Genomic DNA, 18,064 nt, shown 5'->3' with positions numbered 1-18,064 from the left:
ATTTCAACAAAATAGCATGAATTAGTGACACAGGCTCCTATAAATTTATCTGTAAAGGAAGTATTTTAAAGTGTAAATAGCATGTGCTATTTACATTATTCTTTTTCTGAGAAAATTATATACATGTAGATTTATTTATATATGTATGCATGTGGACATATTTACCCACAAATATTACAGTACTTGAATTCAAATTAACATTTTAGAAGGACAGGAAAAAAACTGGGTTTAAACAAGTATAAAATATTACCTTTAATGTCTTCTAAGATAACTTCTGGAATCGAACCTAAAAGATTAATTATATTTAGAATAAAGAACTGTAATACTCAAGAATGAAACTTTTTGAATTATATTTATATTTCTATATAAACATGATATTACAATTGCAAATATCATAAAAATTATAAAAAGCAAAATGGAAAAAATAACCATTTTGGTAAGGAAAATGTGCATAATGATAAACAGTACTTGCATCAGTTATTAGCCCTGGTGCCCCAGCAGACATATAATGAAATGGTCTTGTATTCATACATTTAGTAAATTTAAAAAATCTTCATTTTTCTAAGGTTGATTTGCACAACATTGCAACAATATTTATTTTTTTTTATGTAAAATACAAATATTTTAATCTGGAGCTAAGGAAATTGCATTTCAGTCTAAATTGAGGGTTCTTAACCATTTTTGTGGCATCATGCCCCCATCCCCAAATAAAATGAAATAACTCTATCTTTTAAGTATCAGTTTTAAGACAGTAGAGTGGCATGGGCTAGGCAACTGGGGTTAAGTGACATGCCCAGGGTTTACACAGCTAGGAAATGTCTGAGGTCAGATTTGAGCAAAGTCCTCCCATCTCCGCATCTGACACTCTATCCACTATCACTACCTAGTTGCCCCCAAGGACCTTTTTAGTAGTATGGTGAAGCTGAAGGATCTCTCCTCAGGATGTTTTTAAAATGCATAAAACAAAATAGCTATCATTTCAAAGAAACTAATTGACAGTGAAAAAGAGTTATTAAATATTTTTTAAAATGAGCACATGGTCCCAAATGAATAATCCCTGGTCTACAGAATTAACAGTGCCTTCACTTTATTGGTGACAACAATAAGGAGATATAAATGAGAAATAAGCATAAAAGTATTTATGTCATGCTTAGTTTAATTTAAACATTTCTTACTCATTACTGATGGAAGACTCTGTCCATTAGAAGCTCCTATGTCAACAGTACATTGCTCCAATAACTGAGTTTCCAACTCCCTGAAGGTTTTAAAAATAAAGTTAGTGATACAAATACGCTGTAATAATTAATATCCTAAGCTTAATTTAATATTTCTTCTGAATACCAGATGATACAAAAAATCTAAAAGATACTTTATATCCTTGTTATGCATTTTGAATATCTTCTTGTTTGTAAAGATAAGAGCACTGGAATCAAGGGGAATTAACACAATGAAAATAATTTCCATATTAGGAAGCTTTCTAAGGATTGATGTTGAACTAAACATGTTTTTATGTCACCAGAGAACAATCAATTTCCCAGAAAACTTACTTGTGAATGGCCTTTCCTCCTAGGGGGAGGGCTCCCCAACAATTCAGAATTGGTATTCCTTCATATATCTATAAAGTAGTCAAGGAAATCTTATGACATTAATAGAAATAAAATATAATTTGCTTACATGTTTCATCAGGATTCTCAATGAACAACTGGTTTAAAATTTTTATTACTCTTGTGAGAGGTATCAATGGTATCATGGCCAGAGGGCCAGTCAGAAAGACCTGAGTTCAAGTCCTATCTCTGACATGTACTGTGTTATGAGAGCACAAAGAAGACATGCAACTTCCCTGAGCCCCAAGTCTGCTTCTTAGGGCTATAAGTTACAGAATAGTTGCTGAGCTGTAGCAGTGGAGGAAGCTGGCATAATTAGATTTCCCTAAACTGATGAAACCACAGGTCTACTATTTCTTTTTAAAGGAGGCATATTTCCCAGCTGGAAGAACCCCCTCCCTTTCTTGACCTCTTTTACCACTTCATACTTACTGAATTTTCAGTCTACTGAGACTAGGTGCTTGTTTTCTTGGCTATTAGCTCCACGATGATAATGACCACTTGTTTTTTCTTTGTATTTCAAATTGCCATAGGCACATTGTGTTTCATACTAGGTGTTCAATGTTGGGGGAATATACAAATGAAATCAAGAAGTCCTTTCTCTTGTTCTTGGAAGGCCAAAGACTGCCAATTTCTGTATGATAGCAACCTAAGGAAAATGCATGCTATACCTTCTTTAAGGATCTTCTTTGGGCTTATAAAACTTAAAATATATCAATGAGATCCTTCAAACTACAAGAACTATAAGATGTCTCTTCCATCTCTGGAATGATGATCCTCTGCCCTACAGGATTCTATGAACAAATGATACTTATACTCTTTTCTTAATAAGAGATCTCTCTCTAGTAAATTAAATGTCCTATGAACTGAACAGAGACCGCTGTTATATATTCCTATATTACTGCATATCCACAGAGTAACCATACAGTGAGGAGCATCTACAGTAAACAATTACAATTAGTTAAAAATGTATTAATAGCATTTCCCTCCAGTAGATCTGTCTGAGTTTGCTGACAACAAAAGATACAGGTAACACCATGCTTTCTCTATATCCGCAGTCTAATACTATGGCAGAATTAATCCCAAGTGTCAGAAGAGACATCAGATGACTAGGAGCAAGCAATACAGATGGAACCTAAAAAACAAAACAAAAAAACCCCATCCAGAATGATTTCAATATGAAGAAGTTCCTTTACAAATGGATCTTTGATACCAGTTCATTTTACAGATGAGGAAACTGAGGCAAACGATTTGTATCTGAGGCCAGATTTGAACTCAGAAAGATGACTCTTCCTGACTCCAGGCCGAGCGCTCTATCTACTGCACCACCCACATATATTTGTAAAGGTTTATTTTTCTTGGTGCCTTAATGGGTAGGGAAAGGGAGAAAATCTAGAGCTGAAAATAAGGTAAAACTGAATTATGATTCTTAAAATATTTATAACAAAGCCTTATAATTGCTTAATTCATTTACGTATACTATTAAAAAAAGGGTTATTATAAAGAAGAACCATTAAGTTCTATCATAAAGAGTAATAATTAAAAGGCATATTTATGTATTCTCTCTCTTTTTGGGAGGGGAAGTGGAAGGCAGAAGTAGGGTGATATATGTGAAAAGGGACATTTAAACTCCTCTATAATATAGTTCTAACCTGGCCTTTTCAGAGTTATTTAACATTCTTTAAAAATTTTCTTTGGCAATTTGGAGCTATGCCCAAAGGGCACTCGAAAATTGCCTACCCTTTGATTCAAACACTGCTGGGTTTGTACTCCAAAGAGATAATAAGGAAAAAGACTTGTACAAGAATATTCATAGCTGTGCTCTTTGTGGTGGCAAAAAATTGGAAAATGAGGGGATGCCCTTCAATTGGGGAATGGCTGAATAAATTGTGGTATATGTTGGTGATGGAATACTATTGTGCTAAAAGGAATAATAAAGTGGAGGAATTCCATGGAGAATGGAACAACCTCCAGGAATTGATGCAAAGTGAAAGGATCAGAACCAGAACATTGTACACAGAGACTGATACACTGTGATACATTCGAACATAATGGACTTCTCTACTAGCAGCAATGCAATGATCCAGGACAATTCTGAGGGACTTATGAGGAAGAACGCTACCCACACCAAGAGAAAGAACTGTGGGAGTAGAAACACAGAAGAAAACAACTGCTTGATCATATGGATCAATGGGGATATGACTGGGGTTATAAACCCTAAACGATCACCCTAGTGCAAATATCAATAATATGGAAATAGGTTTTGACCAATGACAAATGTAAAACTCAGTGGAATTGTGCGTTGGCTATGGGAGGGGGTTTGGGGGAGGAGAGGGAAAGAACATGATTTTCGTAATCCTGGAAAAAAAATCAATTAAATAAAATTAAAAAAAATTTTCTTTGTATGAATTTAATAATCACCACAACCAATAAAATATTTCAAAAGATAAGGATCAGGAAGAGTCTCTTTCAGTGCTAAAATTTGCTAATTCCATGAAAAAAATCCCAAACGTAAGGAAAAAAAGGCAATATACTTCACAAATATTCTTTTTTATATTATATTTTCTCAAAATTAAGGAAAAACTCAGCATCACTCATAATTTTTAATAGAAACTATTTTAAAGATTACATACAATGCAGTTAAAAATAAAAATGACACAATGAATTTCTTAAATCCGCAATTCTTGAGAGACTAAACTGTCTCTACCCTTACATGAGAAAACTGGGGAATAATAGCACCCCCTTCCCCCACCAGTGTGTTTTAATCATACTAAGGCAGTGGTTCTCAACCTTTCTAATGCTGTGATCCCGCAATACAGTTCCTCATGTTGCCGTGACCCCAAACCAAAAAATTATTTTGGTGGTTACTTCAAAACTATAATTTTGCTACAGTTATGATTTGGAATGTAAATACCTGATATGCATTATGTATTCTCATTGCTACAAATTGAGAGGTTGAGAACCACTATACTAAGGAGTTGCAAGGATCAACTAAGGATTTGTTGGAAGAAAAAAAAGATGGCACATCCTAAGCATTGAATATGTGGCAGACAACATTTTGGCTATATTTCTCTTATCTAGATAGGAATGTTGATATACAGTAAAACTCTTCAAGACTTTAACAGACAAAAAAGCCAAGAAACTATAATTGTAGATTTACAAGTTTCTGACAGTTCAGGGGGAATAGGCTATTGTCTACAGATGTGGACTCATGCATGTGGACTCAATTTTTTCCCCTCCTTTTGGAAAAAACCTAGGCGTCTGGCTTAAAAATTTAAATAATAAAAAAAACTAACCTATTATAAAAATGTTTTTATAAAACCCTTTAATCAGATATTTTGTGTTACTTAAAAAGAATACAGGTCCCATCTAAAAGAGACTGAAGAAGTGATATAATCTCTTTATAAAGGGGCATAAATAAGATTAACACCCCTTGTCTACTGTTAATTGAGGGATAGTATGCTGCAGTGATGTAACAAAACTGTGTTGTTAATCTATCAAAAAAAGGCAATGAAGGGCAATATTATGAAATTATAACTCTGTTATCTCTTATCCCAAGTAGTACTAGCTTTTTGCTTGCTAATCTGCTTAATTAGCAAGAATTATAGCTTTTGTACCTTAACAAAGAAATTTTTCTGAGTGGAAAAAAGAACTATTTGGTGGAACAGTTAGGTGATTTATAAGTGCACCTAATCATAAAATACTTTATTTCTAATTGTTGATGTGAAAATGTTCTCTCAACTAACTTGAAACTATTACTTTGAGGGAATTAATTTAATAATCACTGTTAACTGGTTTTAGGTGGGGGGGTTAAGTTTAAAAAATTGCTTAATGGGAAGGGAAAGGAACAATTATTTATTAAATGCCTACTGTATGTCAGCACTGCGTTAAGTATATATCTCATTTGTTCCCCCCCACAATCCTGTGAGATAGGCATTATTTTCATCCCATCCATTTTATAGGTGAGGAAACTGAGGCAGAATTGGTTTAAGATATTTGCCCACGGTCACATAGCTAGTTAAGCATCTAAGGCTGAATTTGAACTTGTCTTCCTGACTCTAAGGTCAGTGGTCTATTCAGTAAGTTAACTACCTTCTTAGGTTTGCTATATATATATACCTGGCATAAGTTTGTCCTAAAATCATATCCAAATCTCTACCATAACATCATGAAACCTATTTCAATTTTATTTAACTATCATTATGGAACTAACTACGCCCTAGAGAGTCATTCTATTATGTTTTCACAATTAACAATATTAGGCAGGTTACTCATGTATTCAATTATTTTTGCAGTGACATTAAAGTTTAAAAATGCTTCTACAATATCAAACTAAAAGAATTTTACCTAGTATAGAAGAAATTTAAAAATAATTGGCAGGTAAATGTCAAGGTAAATTTTGCTCAAATTTCCCTAATCCCTGGCCTTAAAAAAAAAAACAACTCACCAAAATATGCATGCTCATCATAAGAGGGGTAGCCACAATTGTGGTCATTAGTTTCTTCAGCCACAGTAACTTCTGAAGACTGTGGAGGGGATTGCCTTAGTAGACCACACCAATGAAATCTTGAAATATTTAAATAATTGGGAAAGTCAGAATAGAAAGCATCAAGGTAATGGTTGATACAAAGAGATAATAAGGAAAAAAGACTTGTACCAAAATATTCATAGCTACGCTCTTTGTGGTGGCAAAAAATTGGAAAATGAGGGGATGCTCTTCAATTGGGGAATGGCTGAACTAATTGTGGTATCTGATGGTGCTGGAATACTATTGTGCTCAAAGAAACAATGAGCTGGAGGAATTCCATGTGAATTGGAATGACCTCCAGGAACTGATGAAGAGTGAAAGGAGCAGAACCAGGGAACACTGTACATAGAGACTGATAAACTGTGTTAAATTCAAATGTAATGGACTTCTCTACTAGCAGCAAGGCAATGATCCAGGACATTTCTGAGGGACATATGAGATAGAACACTATCCACATCCAGAGAAAGAACTGTGGGAGTAGAAACACAGAAGAAAAACAACTGCTTGATCATATAGTTTGATGGGGATATGACTGGGGATGTTGACTTTGAATTATCACTCTAGAGGACGGAGGTGGGAGGAGGGGAGGGAAAGAATATGAATCATGTAACCATGGAAAAATACTCTATATTAATTAATTAAATAAAAATTTCAAATCTAAAAAAAAAAGGTGATGGGTGATAAAAAGGCCTTTAAAAACTCACTAGGGGGCAGCTGGGTGGCCCAGTGGATTATGAGCGAGGCCTAGAGATGAGAGGACCTAGGTTCAAACCTGGCCTCAGATACTTCCTAGTTGTGTGACTGTGGGCAAGTCACTTCACCCCCACTGCCTAGCCCTTACCACTCTTCTACCTTGGAACCAATACACAGTATCGATTCGAAGAAGGATGGTAAGGGTTTAAAAAAACAAAACAAAACTCACTAAAAAACTTCTCACTAAAAATCACTAAGCACTCCTTTTGAATTAGAAAGAGTTTGAAAGTAGGCCAATAAAAACTAGTTAAATCAAAAAGTCTTGCTAGCATTCCAAATTTTATAGTGTTGAACTGAAACAGGTAAATGAAGCAATCCTAAGGTAATCTTTTTTTAAAGCAATGTATTTGCTTTTTGAAGAGAAACCTTTAATTCAAAGCTATCACTTCTTCTACAAAACGATCTCACTTTGTGAAAACATTGCTCAATGTACAGTTAAAAAATCAGTGTAATACTGTAAATGTTGAGAAAAAATGCACTAACGTTCTCTATTGTTCCTCTTTCAAAATTCTACTTCAAAAGAATTTAAGTATTTAATTAAAAAGTAGATACCTCAAAATATTTGAAAAGAACACGGGTGAGTGTTTCTCTGAAGTGGGAAGGACACAGTACAGATTCAATAACCACAACTCGACGGTCTCTGGGATTCACTAAGAGATGTCTGAAAAAGAATGAAATTTATTTTTGAAAGCTTACAAAAATACAATCTAAAAAATTGTTTTTTGAGACTTTCTTCTATTAAGAAATTGATATGACTAATTTTTAAGGAAGTTCATAACTAAATTAACCTGTGGGTGTAGACACAAAGAACTCAGAAGAGCTGAAAAAAATATTTTGATTCATTTATGCTTTAATAAAACACTAAATACAAGCACATGCAAAAGAGTTAAGGGAAGGAAGTCAAGTTCCCAGAATAGTACTACTAAGCACCAATTTTCCACTGCCATAGCCCCCCACCTCTACTGTGAAGGGAGAAAAGTACATTTTCTTAACTCTTCTCCAGACTATAGTTTGATCATCATAATTAGTGTACAATTTCATTTTCCTTTCCGTTACCTTGTTGGAGTCCATTTTGATTGATTTTGGTCATTTTGCTCTATATCAGTACATATATCGCCTCAATCACCTCTAAATCCTCTCTGAGTTCTTTAATTTTTTTTCAATGCAATAATTACCTTCATGGAAGCCATTTTGTTTTGCCATTTCCCAAATGAAGGGCACCTACTTTGCTTTTCAAGTATTTTATTAATAGATGCACTGTGTATTTGTATAATCTTTTTTTCTGTAGTGGACTTTTTTTTTACAGTAAATATCTAGTGGTGATGTCTCTGGATAAAAGGGAATGGATATTTTAGGCACTTTTTTAGAATGATTTACAAAATGCTTTTCAGACTGGTTGGACCTGATCTTAGCTTTGTTGAGAGCACATTAATATATTGTTTGCCTGCCCCAAATCCCTCAACACTGACTGTTTCCATCTTCTGTCATCTATGCCAATTGCTGAGTAAAAGAGAAAATCTGAGTTGTTTTGATTTGATGTTAGTAATTTGGTACAATTTTTTATATAATTACTGGCTTATAACTTTTAACCCCTTATCCACTGGAGACTGGCTCTTGATATTTTATATCTGGTGATTCCCCATACATCTTATATAGGACTCAGGAATATTCGAGAAGTTCTTTTCCTGAGTAATAGCTTTTTCTTCTTAGCTACGTTGATTTTGTTTATGAAAAACCAATATCAAATAGTTTTGGCAACTCTTTTATGAAGTCACCTTTATAAAGTCACCTTCCTATATCTTTATGATATAATTTTAAAACTATATCTTAATTTTGCATGTATGTATATATACACATACAAAATGTGAGCATATATACACAAATATGTAAATATAGGTGTGACTGTGTATCTGACTTGGTCATAGCAAACAATTTCTTAACTATACTATAGCAATCTTTTTGTAAGGATTATTTCAATTTTTTGTACCATTATTTTTGTTATATTAATCTATAGTCCTCATTTTTTGCCTTATTTCTTCCTAGTTTAGGTGTTAGGCTCTTACTTATCATGTAAATAGTTGATTGTTTTTATGATTTAGTCTTCAACATATTTATTACTGAGGATGTCATTATTAAGCCTTCATTTAGATCTTTATCTTTTTCTAGTGTTCCTTTTATCACTGCATTATTATCTGTAAAAGATACTATTTAGAATACTTACTTGCTACTTCATTAGTTCATTTTTCAAGCAAAACAATCATTCACAAGCTTAAGATATCTAAGAATTAAATTAGGAAGCAGGGAGTTTAACTTTCTACTCAAAATTTTCCATCATTGTCTTCAAGTCCCCTGGGAATAGGGGAGCTCCTTTATGCCTCCGAAACAACTTGACAATTCTTTTTATTTACATGCCACTATAATTTCCAGTTGGCTACAGCCCCAAATCTGTTAGTGAGATGGGAACTAGAATAAGTATTAGGAGGGCACACTTACTTCTAAAACTAGTGAATGTGACATAAAACAAACAAATATTACTGGCAGATATTATGTTCATGGATCTATAAAGAAAGATAACTGATCACAAAAGCTGCTAATGAAAAGAAAAAAAAAGCATCTCTTACCTGAAATACAATATGTGAATGAATTCCTTTAGATAAGCATACAATTCTTCTGTATTAATATTATACTGAACAACTTTAATAGGCTGAAAAAAATAAAATGTAATTAGTAGCTTATCTATAATTCAAAATCATCTGTTTTATAGATTTGAAAGATACTTTCACTTAGCCATGAAATTCTTAGATACTGTTAAATGTATTCCTTGTTAACAAATATAAAAGACAATGTAAAACTTTTATTAAGTATTTAATACTTTTGTTAGTTAAAAGTGAAAAGTCAAAGAATTTAGAAAAGTGCTAGAGAGAAGTCAGGGTTAAAGGGCTCAGCTAGTTACTAGTCATTAGGGTTTTCTTTTGTACCACAGTAACATTATAAAGCAAGTTTCTCATAATTTGAAAAACAATTCTTTTTTTTTTTTAAACCCTTACCTTCCATCTTGGAGTCAATACTGTGTATTGGCTCCAAGGCAGAAGAGTGGTAAGGGATAGGCAATGGGGGTCAAGTGACTTGCCCAGGGTCACACAGCTAGGAAGTGGCTGAGGTTGGATTTGAACCTAGGGCCTCCCGTCTCTAGGCCTGGCTCTCAATCCACTGAGCTACCCAGCTGCCCCCTTGAAAAACAATTCTATAGTGATTCTACTTATTTTTACATGATACCATAAATACTAATTAAACTTTTAGGTTATGAATTTCTAGAAAATGAAGAAATCTCTATATGATTTTTAAAAAGTTTTCAGTAACATTTTTTTTCATTTGGGAAGAGGAAACTTCATGTAAATTGATTTGACAATGGTGAGAACCTTGCTCAGATTAAAAACAAAAACCCATGCCAAATAATTCTTGGTTATCTACTTTGTAGTCTATTGTACTACTAAGTAGTTGTGATAAACCACATGGCTTATGAAAGGGAACATTTGTCAAAAGTTGAAGACTAATAAATATGACCATAAAATTTTCTTCAAAATTCCTCTGTCAAGTAGTGCAAATAATTTAGCCCAGTTATTTTCTGAAGCTGTAATTTAAATACTTTACAAGAAAATATTTATTTTACAGTTGTTCAAAGTACCTTGGACACTCCAATTTTCTTGATTACACTAGGGATTATACATCTTGGACCAGTTTCTCCGGCAAATCCACACCTGATAATCATAAATTCAAAATATTTTTAAACATTTTATATTGTCAAGTTAATCAACTTTCTTGTTTCTTTTTTTTCTTTTTCTTTTTAAATTTTTATTTGGTCATTTCCAAACATTATTCATTGGAAACAAAGATCATTTTCTTTTCTTCCTTTCCCCCCTTCCACCACCTCTCCTATAGCCCACACGCAATTCCACTGGGTATCACATGTGTTCTTGATTCAAACCCATTTCCATGTTGTTGGTATTTGCATTAGAGTGTTCATTTAGAGTCTCTCCTCAGTCATAACTTTCTTGTTTCTTAAAAAAAGTAGATGACGATCAGTATATTATGCAAATCAATAATATTTCCTAAAGCCTATAAATACTATTTCTCTAATAATTTCAAGGAAGCATGAATCAAAGTTTTTAGATAATGAACCTACTTATTGAACATCTGGTTTAACTGCTTCATGTATAGAATTATAGAAAGTGAGATTTCCATTAATTCTGATCTACACTTCTTACTTTACATTTTATTAAAATTTTTTTCCTACAGAATTCCCTTCTAATTCTCATCTAATATGCTCCAAGTTATATTTCTCTTCTCCATTCATTTTTCCTAGATTCTTGAAATGTTCTGCAGACCTCTTCTGTCTGTTTCATCTTGGAGTTATGAGAAATATTTTTAAATTTTGTATCTGATGTTGGATGTATCACACCAAACTACTCATTTAATCTCTTTGGGACACAATTTTCTCACTTGTAGAATGCAAATAACTATACTACCCACCTCACAGTTGTAAGAAAAGCTCTTTGTAAAACCTTAAATTACTATGAAACACAAGCAATTATTTTTTATTTCCTTTTATCTTATTATATTTTATGATAACTACTTTCTCCTTCATTTCTTCTTTGCCCATTCTTTACATGGTTGTCCTTCTTACTCCTCACACATATTAATTGTAGGTTTTTGGACATAGTAAATATGGGAATTTGTTTTGCTTGACTGTGCAAGATTTTAAAGATTCTTTCCTCCCTCCCTTTCTTCTTTTATTTCTTGAGAGAAAACTAAAAAACCAAAACCATTAACTGTAACGCACCTTCTCTCAAATCAATCTCTGTTGTTCTATAGAGACAATCATTAGGAAATGCATCAGATTACATGATTTCAATTACAATTTCATGAAATAACAGGTTTTTAGATAAAAGTGACCTAAGAAATAATTTATATTTAGATTAAAAGCACCTGACATTTAAATGGCACTTTGCAGTTTTCAAAGCATTTATGATAATGACATCATTTAAACATTAGTATTTCAAACATGCATAAGCAATTATTGTCTAGGTTTATTTATTGGTAATCACTTCAGTAACTTGAATCTACAGATATAAGCAGTATAAAATCAGAAAATTACAAGTAAACATAGATTACACATGGAAATTTGTTTATATAGGTGAGAGAGAGAGACAGAGACAGAGAGAGACAGAGACAGACAGAGAGAGAGGGACAGAGAGAGACAGAGATAAAGAGAGACAGAGACAGAGAGAGACAGAGAGAAAGACAGAGAGAGACAGAGAGAGAGACAGAGACAGAGACAGAGAGAGAGAGGGATGGAGAGAGACAGAGACAGAGAGAGAGAGAGAGACAGAGACAGAGAAAGTGGCTCCACAGTCTTAGGTCTCAGAAACAGTCCTGATGCCTAGGTTTACTCAGATTTTATAGGGATCCAACACAATGCCATCGCCACTTTCCCATCATCTGTATCATATCCTATCCTCCTTTTATTCTTCTTAATCCTTCCCAACACTTCTGAGTGTTTCAAAGCAAATGGGATTATTCCTTAAATTTACAATTTTTAGTTGAGTCAAGTTTTAGGCCTGTATCAAGGATTTATCAGATTGCAACAGTTCAGGCTGCAACTCTTTTGAAACATTTTCTCAGGCTTTAGCATTGCTTAGGACATGTATTTAAGATTATAACTTGTAAATTTTGAGATTTCTCTCATAGGAATTAGGTCACCCCTAAACTGCTTTCCATAGGAACAGAAAAAAAGGGGTGGGGCTCTTTAGCCACATTTGAGAAGACCATCAAAGGCCTATATATACATAAAGCTGCTTGGGGAGGGGGCTTCTTCTACTCTTCAAAAGGAGAGATTGACATCTCCTAGTAGAGGGCACCTAACTTCACTATTTTTCTTTCTTTTTTTCTTTTAAACCCTTACCTTCCATCTTGGAATCAATACTAAGTATTGGCTCCAAGGCAGAAAAGCGGTAAGGGCTAGGCAATTGGGGATCAAGTGACTTGCCCAGGGTCACACAGCTGGGAAGTGTCTGAGGCCAGATTTGAACCTAGCACCTCCTGTCTCTACGCCTGATTCTCAATCCACTGAGTCACCCAGCTGCCCCCTTCACTATTTTTCTACAGGAAGTTGCCAAACTATGATTACTAATACTAATCAATGTATATTGGGGAATAATGCACAACTTTCATCCTCCACACTAGAGATGTACACAGCTAGAGGATTCAAGTAACAAGAAATAAGAACTCAAGAAATTATTACTGGTCAAAGAGAATGGGCTTTTTTTTTTTTACATTTCACTGAAAATACATTTACTACATGAATAAAGAAAAAATCTATTCGGAACTTAGAAAATAATTACAAAATTTAAAGCCAATTACTCAATAGTTTTCTAGCATCTAAGTAATAGCAATGACATTACAAGAAGCTTCACCTGCATTTTTAATTTGCCAACTATTCTAAAGGACTTTGCAGGCATGAAATGGAACTAAATAGCTTCATACTCCAAATGAAAAATCTGCTAGGCTCAGATTAGAACATGGAATGTTTCAGTTACAATTAAGAAAAATACAATGAAAGATTTTTCTTTTTTGAACAGAATCAAAATCTGTTGACAATTGTTTGAAGGGGAAACTAATAAATTTTCTTTTTTTTCTCATAATGGTTATTTGTCATATATAAAGAAATTGAAGCTCAGAGATTCTGACTTAACTAAAACTGGGAATTTCAGTTCAAACAGTTCTTAATCACATTTTATGCAAGATAATGTGCTAGGTGCAGGGGATACAGAGATGAAATAAGACTTTTTGCCTTTATGGAGTTTACAATGTAAAACCAAAAAAGATATATGAATGCAAATAACTACATGAGAATCATGATTTTATAAAAAGAGCAACAGCAAGGTCAAGACAAAATAGTTTTAGATATCTGAGAAGTTTCTTAATATACTGCTCCTTCTACCAAATCATGCTGCTTTCAGACAACATTCTGAGATTTTGCTTTTTATTTTATTTTTTAAATCTTTATCTATTGTCTTAGAATCAATATTGTGTATTGGTTCCAAGGCAGAAGAGCAATAAGGGTTAGGCAATAGGGGTTAAGTGATTTGCCCAGGATCACACAGCTAGGAAGTGTCACATTTGAACTCAGAACCTGGCTCTCTATCCAGTGAGCCATTCAGTTGCTCTCTGAACTTTTATTTAAACCTTAAATTCAATTCTTTTCCTGACTAATATTTTTGGCTACAGGTTCTACTTGGATTTATCACTGCTACCTAAAACAAAACTCACTACCTTCCTTCTTTTAACCATTCTCATCTTCCTTATATTCCCATCAGCCATAGGAATACTAGAATCCTCCAAATCCTCAGGGCATGAAATTTAGGTCTTCAATCACTTTCTTGTCTTTATTTTATACATTATGACAATTATTGTCATGCTAATTCTTTTTATTTATTAAAAATTATTGCCAACATTTTTTTCATTTTAGATTTTTAATTCCAAGTTCTCTCCCTCCTAACCTCACTGAGAAGGCATGCGATATATAAACTATACATGTGAAACAATGGAAAACATATTTCTATATTACCCATAGTCTTAAAAAAAAGCAAGGAAAAGAAAGTGGGAAAATTATCTTTCAGTCTGTACTTAAGAGTTCATCAATTCTCTCTTTGGAAGTAGATCGTGTTTCTTTTTTTATCATGATTCCTTAGGAATTATTTTGGATCATTGTATTGATCAGGATAAGTTTTTTACTAATCATATTTCTTGAGTATATCGTTTCCATTAGGTCACTGCCGTTGGCGATAGAGGTACTTTCACTATTTTTGGCTGGATCCCTTTTCCATTCCATTGTCCTGTTTTGTATGTGGAAATAGTCATTTTGAGGTGTTTTACGTTTAGAATAAAATTAGCCAAAAAGTAAATATTTGATGACTATCATCATCTAGCATTACATCTTGGTTTCTTCTTTCCTAAGAAAACTAGCTCAGTGGAAAGGGAGGTGGGGGATGGGGGTGTTCGTAACCTTCTCAATTTCCTCCGCTAATTATTTCCTATTTATCCTGTAGGCAGTTTGCTTTGTATATATTTGTTTGCATGTTGTTTCCCCATTAGATTGTAAGGTCCTTTAAGGCGGGTCTTGTCTTTTGACTCTTTTTGTATACCCAGCGTTTAGCACAAGTGCCTGGCACCCAGTGGGCACTTAATGTTTACTGTATTGAATAATCAGTTTTGCCATCACCTATCCAAACGATTCTGAAGGCACCAATAAGGCTAATACCGGGGTAGGAACGCAGCTCATTCTGTTTTCTTCCACCCTCGGGACCTATCCTTTGGTACTCCTGTCCTAGCTTCCCCTAAAGCTGCTCATCCTCGGAGGGTCGCCAGGCCTGCTGAGAGATGCCGGGTCGCCTGTGGACCCCGAAATCAAAGTGGCGGAGTCCGCCCGACTCACTTGGTGAAGGCTTCACCCAAGTCGATCACTACCGCCGTCTTCTCCCCTCCGCTTCCCAGACCCTCGTAGAGTGGCATGGCTGCGAGGAAGGACCAGCACCTAGAATCCAAGAAGGAGCTCCTCCCGGTAAGGAACAATGGCGTCCACAGAGACAGCTCGGAGCCAAGGAAGGTCCTTCGTCTGTCTCTGGCGCAGGGAATTTGCGTCATGCCAGAGGCCTTTCTTGTCACCAGCGCATGAAGAATTCGTATAGCCGGGTCCTTTTACTTCCAGTGGAAGCTGGGCGTGGATGATTTGCAGCAGGTGGCTTACGTAGTGCCTGTCGGCAGCGGCTGCTAATTTCCAGATCCAGAATGTTAAATTAAGTAGGCAATGTCGCTGGGGCCACCTACTTGTCTAAGTGTGGTTGAGTACATTTACCAGAGTCCACCTGACTCCTTGGGCGTTGTTCTTCCTCTTCGAAAGCTTCCTGTTGGGAAACCGGGAATTCGGGTCTGTTGGGAAAAGACATTTTATGGACAGGGCAAAACAGCTTTTAATGCTATTATATATATTATCAGGGAAAAGAAAGAAATTCAATCCAGCATATTCGATGAGGGAAGTAATCTGTAATGGGAGCAAACTGTCAAGGTTTATATTTTACATATGTATGTATGTCTGCATTCTACACATACATACATGTATACGTACAATTTACTTATATGCTTCATGCAATATGTATATACAGATAAATTAAATTATAAGCAATCACCAGGCATTTATTAGGTGTTTGCTATCATAGCATTTCAGCTTGAGAAGAAAAAACTAGGAGTCCCACAGCAGATTTGAGGCTTTATACAATATATGAATTTCGACAAAATCAATGCAACCAAGAGGGAAACAACACTTTAGGAAAAAAAAAATTTATAGCAAGTGTATCTGACTAAAGCCTCATCTCTCAACTACATAAAGAACTGAGCCAAATTTATAAGAATACAAAGTATTCCCCAGTTGACAAATGGATAAAGTATATGAACAAGGAATTTTCAGATGAGATTAAAACTATCTTTAGTCATATGGGAAAATGCTCCAAATCATTATTAATTAGAGAAATTCGAAATAAAGCAACCGAAACGCCACCTCACACCTATCAAATTGGCTAATATGACAAAAAAAAAAGATAATAGAAGTTGGAGGGGATGTGGAAAAATTGGGACACTAATACAATGTTGGTAAAGCTGTGAAGTGTGATCCAGATCAGTGGAAAGCAATTGGAACTGTGCCCAAAGGGCCATAAAACTATGCATAGCCTTTGACTTAGCAATGCCACCACTAGATCAGTATCCTAAAGGGATCAGATATAGGGGAAAAAGAACTACTTGTACAAAAATATAGCAGCTCTTTTTGTGGTGCTGAAGAACTGGAAACTGAAGGGATATTTCATCAATTGGGGATGGCTGAATAAGTTGTGGTATAAGATTTAAATGGGACATAATTGCACAATAAAAAATGATGAATGAGATGATCACAAGAAAACCTGAAAGACTTATATGAAGTGATGTAAAGTGAGCAGAACCAGAAGAATGACATACATAGTAACAGCATTAATATACGATGATCAACTATGAATGACAACTATTAGCAGCAATGCAAGGATCCAGGACAACTCTAAGGGATTCATGACAAAAAAGGATATCCACCTCAACAGAAGGAATTGATGGAGTCTGAATGCAGACTGAAGCATGCCATTTTTCATTTTATTCCTCTCTGAATTTTTCTCTAATGTAAATGATTTATGTCTTCTTTCACAACATGATGAACATGGAAATATGTATTATATAATAACACATGTACAACCTACACCATATTACCTGCAGTCTTGGGGAGGGGGGAGGGATGAGAAGGAGGGAAAGAACATAGGTTGCAAAATGTAAAAAAAAAACAACTATTGAAAATTGTATCAGTATGTATTCTGGAAAAATTTTAATAAAAATATTTTTGAAATTATCTTGATTTGAATTTCCTTTAACTTCTGTGTATTAAAAAAAATACTTAAATGACACATTTTTTTTCTGGCATCATTATCACACTATCCCTCTTCTTCCAATAACTAGCCCCATAAAAATTCCTCCCATGTAACAAAAATAGTTAAGTAAAACAAATCTACACATTGGCCATATCTGAAAATGTATGTCAACCTATACCCTTTGTCTATTATCTCTATGTGGGAAGATATAACTCATTTGTCAATTTCATTTTTCTTAATATATACCACCTTATTCTATAGCCTTAAGGTAAATATGTTTAAATAACACAGTTTTAATCTAGCTAATTTAATGCACATTCCTTTGTTACACTCTGAGCCTATTACATATATTATTTTATATATATTATATAGTTTTTTGCTCAGGCTTCCCTCCCTCCCCCCAGACTTTCACGAGGTTTGGTCAAAACCATGACGGTAATTTTCTTCCTTTTATTGTAATATGTATGGAAAACATGGAAAAGACACAAAGCTAGGAAATACTACATTTGTCTTCTAATTAACTTCTGGACAAAATAAACCCTACTGTCATCTCTTTGTTCATATCTGGTATATTTGATCTCATCTCCATCTGCATGGACTCCTACTTATGTTTGAAACTTAAGTTAAACTGGCAGACAATGTCTGAGCACAATCAATTTATTAGTTAGGCTAGCAGTAAT

At 34.4% G+C, this 18,064-nt stretch overlaps 1 protein-coding gene across 1 annotated transcript in view; it reads right to left on the bottom strand.

Annotated features, from left to right (window-relative positions):
• The window catches only part of ACTR10 (actin related protein 10), a 30,597-nt gene extending 14,972 nt beyond the window's left edge, over positions 1-15,625 (bottom strand). Inside the window, exons 1-8 of the mRNA XM_001369038.5 lie at positions 15,380-15,625; positions 10,571-10,643; positions 9,507-9,589; positions 7,438-7,546; positions 2,632-2,739; positions 1,548-1,615; positions 1,176-1,255; positions 251-286 (exon numbers count right to left, since the gene is read on the bottom strand). Of these exons, the coding sequence (XP_001369075.4) occupies positions 251-286; positions 1,176-1,255; positions 1,548-1,615; positions 2,632-2,739; positions 7,438-7,546; positions 9,507-9,589; positions 10,571-10,643; positions 15,380-15,588 (766 nt within the window). The 5' untranslated portion in view covers positions 15,589-15,625. The remainder of the gene's footprint in view (positions 1-250; positions 287-1,175; positions 1,256-1,547; positions 1,616-2,631; positions 2,740-7,437; positions 7,547-9,506; positions 9,590-10,570; positions 10,644-15,379) is intronic.
• Between the last annotated feature and the right edge of the window lie 2,439 nt (positions 15,626-18,064).

This window comes from Monodelphis domestica, chromosome 1 (assembly GCF_027887165.1).
Source record: "Monodelphis domestica isolate mMonDom1 chromosome 1, mMonDom1.pri, whole genome shotgun sequence".
Lineage (NCBI taxonomy): Eukaryota > Metazoa > Chordata > Mammalia > Didelphimorphia > Didelphidae > Monodelphis > Monodelphis domestica.
This window is presented reverse-complemented; position numbering and strand designations above follow the sequence as displayed.